The 9,828-nt window shown below is 50.1% G+C and overlaps 1 protein-coding gene, 2 long non-coding RNA genes and 1 pseudogene across 3 annotated transcripts; 3 read left to right on the forward strand and 1 right to left on the reverse strand.

Annotated features, from left to right (window-relative positions):
- Positions 1 to 356: 356 nt before the first annotated feature.
- LOC120659724 lies at positions 357 to 1,261 on the reverse strand (annotated as a pseudogene).
- A 442-nt stretch (positions 1,262 to 1,703) lies between these two features.
- Positions 1,704 to 3,760, forward strand: LOC120659725. Its single transcript, XR_005669151.1, has 3 exons — positions 1,704 to 1,809; positions 2,978 to 3,072; positions 3,214 to 3,760. It is a non-coding gene; the product is annotated as an uncharacterized LOC120659725 (long non-coding RNA).
- A 309-nt stretch (positions 3,761 to 4,069) lies between these two features.
- On the forward strand, positions 4,070 to 5,832 carry LOC120659726. Its single transcript, XR_005669152.1, has 2 exons — positions 4,070 to 4,909; positions 5,522 to 5,832. It is a non-coding gene; the product is annotated as an uncharacterized LOC120659726 (long non-coding RNA).
- A 2,582-nt stretch (positions 5,833 to 8,414) lies between these two features.
- LOC120658714 (ethylene-responsive transcription factor 12-like) lies at positions 8,415 to 9,385 on the forward strand. The gene has a single exon (XM_039936943.1). It carries the CDS (start codon positions 8,469 to 8,471, stop codon positions 9,120 to 9,122), a length of 654 nt encoding a protein of 217 aa, XP_039792877.1. The 5' UTR covers positions 8,415 to 8,468; the 3' UTR covers positions 9,123 to 9,385.
- The last annotated feature ends 443 nt before the right edge of the window (positions 9,386 to 9,828 follow it).

A 9,828-nucleotide genomic window follows, 5' to 3' on the forward strand; every position in this document is an offset into this window, starting at 1 on the left:
TCGGCGAGTTCCAGGGGCGTGAGTCCGGCAGGGCTCCCTCGTGGGAACGAGATCCTCTGCAGTCGGCGCATGCTGACTTTTCTCTGCAGTCGCCGTGATCCACTGTCCAGCAGCAATCCAATGCCTCGCTCCCAGATGGCTCGAGCGCTGCTCCCTGCAAGAGTCTGGCTCAGCTCGCTCGCGGCTGACGACGGCTCGATTCCCCCTTCCCCTGTCCTCTTCTCATGCTTACTGCTCGCCGCTGTAGCGACGGCGAAGGACTGCCGATTCGACAAGCATTTCAGGCTACACAGCAAGCTAGATGTGGTTGCTTGCACTTGCACAAGACGCGTCTGCAGGCATGGGCTCGATCGGGCTCACCTCTTCGCCCTCTTGGGGTCCCGGATTAGCACTGTGGAGGCGGCAGCCTGCCCCGTCGCTGGCGCCTCCGCATCCGCGGCCTCGTTCCGCTCGTCATCGTAGACATTGGTGGCACCGCCCGTGGGAGCATCGCCGCCGCGCTTGTCGCTGATGCCGCCATTCTCAGACCCCGGCACGGACGACGACCCGCCACCAGCCTCGTCGGGGAACATGGACCTGAGCTGGTCGTCGTCGAGGCGCTCGAACTCGCCGGCCGCGCTGTCCGCGGGCGCCACCTCGACGAAGGCCACCGAGTCGCTGAGCGACCTGCGGTGCGCGCGCCCCGCTGCGACGCTGCGAACTCGGCAAAGTCGTCCACCCACGCCGCGGCCTCGTGGTGGCCCCCCTCCGGCCAGTGGTGAACCGCGGACGGGATCCTGGGCGACAACTGCGCCATGCGCGCGCGCAAGCGCAACGCGTACACGGCCGCCGGACGATCCGCCCGCAGAACCCCGCGGTAGCTCACTGGCAATGCGCACACCACCCCGCGGTAGCTCGCTGGCAATGCGCACACCGGCCGGCAGCGAGTGACCCAGCTCTTGTGTTAGCTCAGCCTCCCGAGGGAGCTCGACCGCCGCCTTGCTCACCCGCGGGAGCTCGCCCGCCGCCGATGGAGCCGCTGCCGACCTCTCCTTCAACCCCGACCGGCTGCGCACTGCTCCGCCCTCCCTCGCTCCAGCTGCCGCCCGAGCCCTGCTCGCCCGCCGCTGCCTCCTCCGCCGGCGCGACCGCGGCGAGCGGTAAGCAGGAGAAGAGGACAAGGGAAGGGGAATCGAGCCGTCGTCACCCAGGGGCCGCGAGCGAGCTCTATCGAAAAATGCGAGCCAGCCTCTTGCAGGGAGCAACGCGCGAGCCATCTGGGAGCGAGGCGTTGGATTGCTGTTGGACGGTGGATCACGGCGACTGCAGAGGAAAGTCAGCATCCATCGACTGCAGAGGATCTTGTTCCCCGTCGTGTTCTCGCTCTCCCTGTTGCGCAAGAACTCGGCGAGTTCTTTCTTGCTCTTAGCGGGTTTGCTTCGAGGGGACAGAACTCGGCGAGTTCCAACATGAGGCGAACATGCCTGTGTTTTGCCCAGCGGAGAATTACGTGACTGATAACGTGTTGTGGAATGAAAGAATGAGAGTGAATGATTGTTGTGTTGATTGATGGTTTGGACCACAGTATTTATATGTACAAGAGGAAAGGGTGTCTGTTCACGAACAGAAAGGCCTTCGTGAATGGCCCCTTCGAGAGATTCGTAACTGTCTAGTGATGTAATAAATCTAATAATAAATTGATCACTAATCCTATTTTTCTTCGTAATAAAAATCGCCGCGTCTCCGCTTCGGTGGTTTGGCGGCAGCGCGACGGCAACGCGGCGACCTCCCCGGCAGCGGCTTTCCGCTCCAACAGCCGCCTTCTCGCCGGTAACATTCGCGTCGCTGTGTCCCTACCCGTCTCCTCTCCTCCGGTAGGTTAGGGTTCTTGATTTGGTTAGCAACAGGCCTCCGCGTCGTCGGCGCCGTCCTGATCCAGCCGTTCTTTGGAGTGGACGACAGCCGAGGCGGGGTTCGTGCTGGAGCTCGACTAGACACGGTTCAACTTTTGAGGAGCTACGAGCTCGAGTGCGAGACAATGGTGCCTGAACAGAGCGTCCGCGCGCTTTCTCCTAGGCCCTCGCTTCCCCGCAGTGCAGATGTGCCGCTGCTGCTTCCCGGCGACAGACTGCTCGCCCGTGAAGGCGCCGCGCAAACGTGCACCAGAAGATTATTATGCAGAGGGGCTTCCTGTTGGTGGCCTGCTGCATCTCCTCGCTTCCTCAATTTAGTTTGTTACAGACTTGCTATATGCTTGTATCTTGCAATAACTAAAATGATTGCGTGGAGGTTATTCGGAAACTGTATGACCATATCTCTGCTGAAATTGTCTCCTTTTTTTTGTCAGCTTAGAACTTAGAACTATAGCTGAGGCTTGAACCCTGCCCAATATTTTGCTTGTTCTGGTAATTTCAAGATCGTTTGATCAGAATCTGAATGCTATCTGTGGTAATTCATATAATTGGTTAAGCAAGTTTCAAAACTGTGTCATCTTTCAGCATTTCTATGTGTTGTACTTATAGTGGAGTTCTGTGGCCATTCTAACCACTGTTTTTTCGAAGTTGCAGTAAGGGAACTGCTAGCTACTTTGGTTATATTTACAGATTTATTTACTTGTGTAGGTCTTTAAGAAAAAAAAATCTTAATGATTACTTTTGGTTCATAGAAATTTTCTGAGCCACTTGTGAGGTTAACTAACATGTCCTGATTAATGTATATAGCTTTAGACATTCAGAAATTATAAATAGGGAACTGAAATTTCATAATCTGCTTTCTAGATTGTCAAATCTGAGTGTTATTGGCTCTCAATGTTCTTTATATCATTTTGTGGGTATATGGATCAAAATGCTTTTCAATGGGTATATGTTCTCATTTATGATATCATTTCAGCACAAAAAAGTACTTTTGCAATAGAATGTGTTACTCTGCCGCTCTATTATTTTGATTATTAATCATAAATGTAAAAAAAGAAAACTGACACTTGTTCCTACAATTTCAGTTTTAAGACATGTGAGATTTGATTGGGATAGAAGATCATCCTCAGTTTGCCTTTAGCAAGTGATGTGATTGGAGTAGAAGATCTACACTCAAAAGGTGAGATCCTTTCTTCATCTGGTTCAAAACTGACTTGGTTCCATTGCATGCCCACCAGGTGTTTGTTTCTATGCATACACGCCCTTTTGCTTGTTTGTTCGCTCACTTCGCTGGCTGATCGTGCCGTGTTCTTGTTTTCAGGATGTCACAAAATCAAAGCTCGCTACCATGGTCTGACCTCCCTCCAGACCTCCTCGGCTTGGTGTTCCTTCGTCTTCCTACCCGCGTCGACCGAGCCTTCTTTCCTGTCGTACGTTTGCCGCCAGTGGGCCTCCGCGGCGCGGCAGTGCCGCCTGCCCCTGCCGTTGCTCGTGCTTCCCAGTGGCAACGTCATCAGCTTCCCTGATAGCAAGACCTTCGTGGTGCCGGACGGCGTGCGCTACCACAACTCTTGTGGCGAGTGGCTTCTCTTGTCGCTCGATGACAACAGCTGCTTCTTGATGAACCCCTGGTCTTCATACAGCTACTCTCTGTTACGCGGATACTCCTAGAAGGTGGCGTATCCGTATCCGATATGTATCGGATACAGATACGCTCCGGATACGCCTCGGATACGTTCCTAGCCGTATCTTGAAAAAACGGATACGTATTTGCTTGGATACGCGTATCCGATACTTTTGGGCCAGATGGAATACAGCCCAAAGCAGTAATCAGCCCACCCAAATGCTATTTTGATAGTAAGAGATGATACAAAATGATGAACTTGCTGCAATAGAACTGTAGAACTAGATGAGCAGCAACTGAAGAACCCCTTGTGGAATCAGTTGTGCTTTTCGAGAATGCTAGTTATAGAGGTAGGTAATGTTATATGGACATGCAAATATTGCACATCTGAGTATAGGGGAAGTTACTCAAGAGTAAAATCTCACTTGCTAAATATCTATGTGATATTTATATATAATTATTAATTATCCTAGCCGTATCCCCGTATCAGTGTTTTTTGGGAAAGTGCGTATCCGCGTATCCGATACCCGTACTAGTATCCGTGTAACATAGCAGCTATTACGAAGATCCTGTGGAAGTCGCCGAAGATTGTATGTATGGTCGCAGAAGATGAGAGATGCCGGGCACGTGGATGCACAACCAGGACGTGTGCGAGATATCCGTGCTATCTCTAGTCGTGTGCTCCACGCGCCTCGCTCATAGCTGCTGTGCTGGCTGTTGGGGCAATCGGTACAATTGCACTCTGCCGACCAGGGGCTGCCGCATGGTCATCAGTGAGCGCGCATGAGCAGTGCAGGTGGATCTCAGACATGGTATTCCTCCAAGGGAAGCTCTATGCTCTTGAAAACATCACTACCTCTCAGGATGTTGTTGCCATAGACGACATTGTGGATGAGCATGACAGCAATGAGCCAAGGGTGTCTCGAATTGAGCTCCTCATTGAGGGAGTGTCCTGGCTACCCGAGCGATATTCTTTGCGTTGGCCCTACCTCCTTGAATCCCATGGCACACTGCTAATGATTTGCAGAAAAATTTCTTACAAAACAGAGCCCACGTTTGGAAGAAGAGATGGTGTCACTTTTGTGGCTGGTAGCAGCGAGTTTGAAGTGTTTGAGGCAGATTTTGAGCATCACTTGTGGACTGAGGTGAGGAATTTGGGGAATGACCAGGCGTTGTTCCTTGGGCCAAGGGTGCTCAAGGGCTGTCCGTGTGTCTCCATATGATCTGTCACGGCATTGTATCTTCTTCCTGGATGATTACACTGGTTCGATGTGGAAGAAAATTACTACATCTTGTGGTGTATATGACATGAAAGACGGGAAGGTATATTCACCATTGCCTATGGTATCATGGAAGAGTGGAGACGTCCCAGCAACCTGGATTTTCTCCAAGGGTACGTGTACTCACCGTTTTTTTTCTTCTCTTGCAGCTTTAGAAATAGATTAGATAAAATACTTTGATGTTTTCTTAGAAAAATAAAATTATTTCTCCTAGACTGCGAATAGCTAGCTATACATTCTTAGTTTCTTACCCTCGTCTATATGTTCAGTAGATAACTTGAGTCTTAAATCATGTAAAGCACTACAATGATACTTTTTAAGTTACGAGGAGGGCCTAAAATATCCTTAATTTTTTAATCCCATGAGCTGACACAGGTGTGCAACACAGTCGTCATACTCAAACACGAAGGTTTTCTTATATGGAAGCTAAAAGCCCATGCAATGCTACCAGTTTGAGGGATTGGTATATGGGGACTGCATTATGTGATTTCCACATTCATGTGACAAATGAAGAATTCCTTTTCTAAGAGAGTGGAGTCTTGTGATAGAATATGTTAATGAAGAATATCTTATACCCTGGAGGATCGATCAATGATGCAAAAAGATGACATGAATAATATCTTTAAAACTGTATTAGTGGAGGCGCATGTTCACATTAGTTTTCATTAAAAAAAATTGTCATCAAAGCCACATCATGTGATTTTGTACTCTTTTGTCAAATGCAGGTGATACGGATAAGTTGAAAACACAGGTGAAGCATTAGCAGGAAATTGTGGGACCTGAAGAAAGGATCCACTTGCACGTCTATATGCAGGGACTTGTTCTGCCGGTGCTTATACTGTTCTGTACTGAGCAAAACTGCTAAAAAGGGTAAAGCAAATCTTGGTACAGTCATGCGTTCCTACTGAAGTGGCTAATATACGATGTCTGGCATGTGTCTGATGCATCCCTTTGACCTTTGTGGTGTTACTTGAGACATGTCCATTAAAATAACAATTGAAAGATGCTCTCTACTTTTGGCATTACTGTTGGAGAAGCTCGGGACCCTTTGATAATGATTAGCACTCCATTCCTCTGTTCTTAATTGTAGGTCGTTTTGGCCTTTGAAGATATATTATTTTTGCAATGTATCTAGACATAGCGTATCTCTAGATGCATAAAAAATGAATTTACCTAGAAAAGCCAAAACAATCTACAATTTGGAGCCGGGGGAGTACTATATATTATAGTACTTATATGCTCAATGTGGTGTTTCCATGTAGATCTTGTTCTGATATGAATGGTGGTGCTTACTGTGTATTCTGCGTAGTATAACCAGGCCATGAAGTTAGCATGGATGTGCATGCTCGAAATTGGTTCTCTTTGTTGTTTGGGTGTGGCACCAGCATTTCTCCAGGAGTATGTTTGATACCATATAACATCTCTATGATGGAAGGGTTCTGAAAGGTTCCCGAAATAGTTAAAGATGCAGTTGTTACTTGTTACTATATATAAAAGAGCTGGCAATTGACCTTTGGTGTTCTTTTTAGAGTTGACAATGCCATTGTGAGGTTTTATGAATTTATCAACAACTTATCGATGCCCGGACATGGATGGCGAAATACATGTTTGATCTGTCGTTGGAGATGTCCTTGTATATGCTCTGGTTGTGGACTGTATGTGGATGGCTAGTTGGCTACCCAGCAGAGCCGTGGCCATGTCATCCCGTCGTCTCTCGTGCAATCAGATCAGAAATTCTAGAACTTTTAGATCTTTTTTTGCTGAATAAATGCAATAACTATTAGGTAAAATCTAGATTCTGCATATGCATGATTTGGTCATTTCGACTGCACACGTCGTCGCCCTCCTCACCCACATGCGAGCGCCACTGCTGGCGAACTCCCAGGGTTTAGGGGGTGGGGTTGCTGGGGTCCTTCTCCTCCGGATCTAGGAGGAGGTCCCGGGGAGGGCGCCGGCTAGGCGGTGGTGGCGGGCGCGGGGGCGGGACGGCGGGGCGGAGGAGGCAGGCGGGTGGCGGTGGTGGCGGCACGGGCGGGAAGCACGATTGGTTCGCGTGGAGCTGGCCGGCGGCGGCAGATCTGGCGGCGTGTCACCGTCGGAGATGGGAGAGGAGGGCGGCGGCGGGGGAGCCCGGCCCCGCCCGTTAGCGCGAGGGCAGCGGCGGAGGCGGTGAGACGCCGCCGGAGCCGGGGACGGGGGCGAATGCGCGGCGACAGCAGCGGGCCGGCGGCTGCAGGAGGAAGGAGGGGGACAAGCGGGGCGGGAGGAGGAAGAAAACGGAGGGAGGTTGAAGAAGGGATGTATGTAGTGAGTTTGGTTAAAAGATGCACATGCATCCGTTAGCAACATCCTTTAGCACTACCTCGTCTTCAATTGTGGAGGGATCAAAATTGGATGCTGCCTGCTAGGCATCCGATGCCAGGCAATGCCCCCAAATCGATCGTCTGGGGCTGCAATCGCTTACTGGGCAGGCAAGCCCAGGCGAGGGCAGCATCCAAACGAGGGATGCTTGCTTGTGCCGGGAAGATATGCCAAGGGTGAACCAAACTAGCAGTCTTGTCGAATTCACGGGAAGGGACAAAATCAAATAAAACTTTACACCTCCACTCCGACCGAAACAATATCAGTTTTTTTACCCAAAAAAAGAAGTAATTTTTTTTATTTTAATTTCACAACTCTTCACAGCCAACTGTCTCAGAAACACGTGGAGGAATGGAGATTTTTTTTTGAAGAGAGGAATGGAGGATTGGAGAGAAGCGGAGCGAGAAGGGAAGAGAAAAAAACAAAACAAAACGAAAAGCACCCACCAAAGGGTCCCTGTGACCAGGGTTTTTTTTCCCGACCGGTTAACCCAAACCACCGGCCACCGGTTCCGGTTTACCGGACCAGTTGGACTGGTAACCGGTGGAAACCGGTTGAATTCAAATCCAAATTCAAATAAATTCAAAAGTTCCCATGCAACCGGTTCCGACCGGTTTACCGGTCGGTTTGACCGGTTTGAATTCAAATCCAAATTCAAAAGCTCCCGTGTAACCGGTTTACCGGCCGGTTTGACCGGTTTGACTGGTGGGCCTTAGTGGGCCGGCTCATTTTTTCTTTTTCTTTTTTGATTTAACTTTAAATCCCCGCAAACTATACTAAATAAACGAATTTTTGAGAAAATTTGATACCATTAGATTCATCACAACTTGAAGTATTTTTAGAAATTTTTTAGGAATTTTTCATTTTTTGGGAATTTTTCATTTTTTGAATTTAAATTTAAATTTTAAATTTTGGCCGGTTGGGTACCGACCGAAACCGGAACCGGTCCAGACCGGTTTGACCGGTAACCGGTCAAACCGGACCGGTTCCCACCGATTTGGTAAACCCTGCTTTTGACACGTCAGGGGTCTGCCTGCAGCCAGCTGGGCCCCTCACCTCGGAAACCCGCACGCGCACCTATATAAGTTACTGACGTGTGGGCCCAGCGAACACCGGTTCCGCGGGACCAGTGAAGGAGAAGGGACGAATGCAAGGGGAGTCGCTTTATATTAGACTCTAAATTAGATGCTTTCCCCTCCCGAGTCCGGACTGGTTAGCCAAAAAAAAGCCCCAAACCCTCCCAAAACCTCCCAATCCCATCCGTCACTCCCCCATGGCTGCCACCAAATTCATATTCATGGCGCTGAGCTCATGATGGACGCCACCCGCTTCCTCGATGCCGACGACCACCACCACAAGCACATCGGCCTGGGGAAGATGAACACGACGGTGGCACGCGATCACCACCCCACCATGGACAAGCAGCGGACGCCCAGTGGGGAGGGCCTGCCCCATGGGACGGGCACGGGCCACCGGCGCTTCCGCTGCGTGCACCGCCGCCCGTGGGGGAAGTGGGCCGCCGAGATCCGCGGCCCCAATCTGCACAAGCGCGTCTGGCTAGGCACCTTCGACACCGCCGAGGAGGCCGCCGCCGCCTACGACTCGGCCGCGCTCCGCCTCCGCGGCCGCCGGGCCGTCACAAACTTCCCTCCTCCGTCCTGCATCTCCGTCTCGGCAACCTCCTCCGCCGTCATGTCGGAGACCTCCACATCATCGGCCCCTCCATCTGATCGGCCGGTGATGACCTCCCAAGGACGGCCAGAGAGCCCCATGGCGTCTCCTCCGTCGCCCCAGTCATCCGTCGGTGACGACGCGACGGGATCCTTGTGGTTTCACCGGGAGCCCCTCGAATTCATCGACTTTTCACTGCCGGCAACGGCGCCGGCGGGGAGTCGCCACTGCGACTTCGGTGATCTCGGTGACCTCGATGATCTCTTCTCCACGCCGGACCTCCTGGCGCCCTGACTCATCTGCCCAGCCTCCTCGGCTCACAGCAAATTTTGGGGACAATCTTCTTTCAATCTTTCTAGTTTGAAATTTGAAAGAAGATATATACTCAATATGTTGCTTACATTGAGGCGTATTCATGAGAAGCAGGCTGTGTTAAAGCTACAATTTTGGACATCCCCTTATTGCATCCTAGAGATCCTGGAGAAAAATGTAACCTTTTTATTCACTCAAATTTAGCAGTTCAGTCTTCAATGAAACTCTTCATCTTTTTGTGATGAGTCGCCCTCTGCCTTGTATGCTTCTGTATACACAAAACTCTGCCAACCTTGGTGTCTCAACATCTCTTTCGTATGCTTCTGCAGACTGGGTGAATCTGGCCAAAATTGAAGCATCTTAACTGTTTCCTGATGCAAATTTTAAGCAAACAATCAAGTAACCACAGATAAAATGGGTACCCACAGCACAACTTCAGAATATATAGAAACTAAGAACTATACTGTTCTTGCCTTTTACTACTATCTTTTACCTGTCACTGTCTGAGCAAAGTATGTCAAAACCCAAGGTCCCAAAAAGCACACAAAAAACCCAGGCGTTGGAACTATATACCCTGCAACTCATGCACAACCTACCTGTCCTTTCTAATATGGTCCCAATCAGAGGACTACAGCATCAGTACTATCATGCATATAATCGACATGACATAAAGATTGCTTATTAGCTG

Source organism: Panicum virgatum, chromosome 2N (assembly GCF_016808335.1).
Source record: "Panicum virgatum strain AP13 chromosome 2N, P.virgatum_v5, whole genome shotgun sequence".
Classification (NCBI taxonomy): Eukaryota; Viridiplantae; Streptophyta; class Magnoliopsida; order Poales; family Poaceae; genus Panicum; species Panicum virgatum.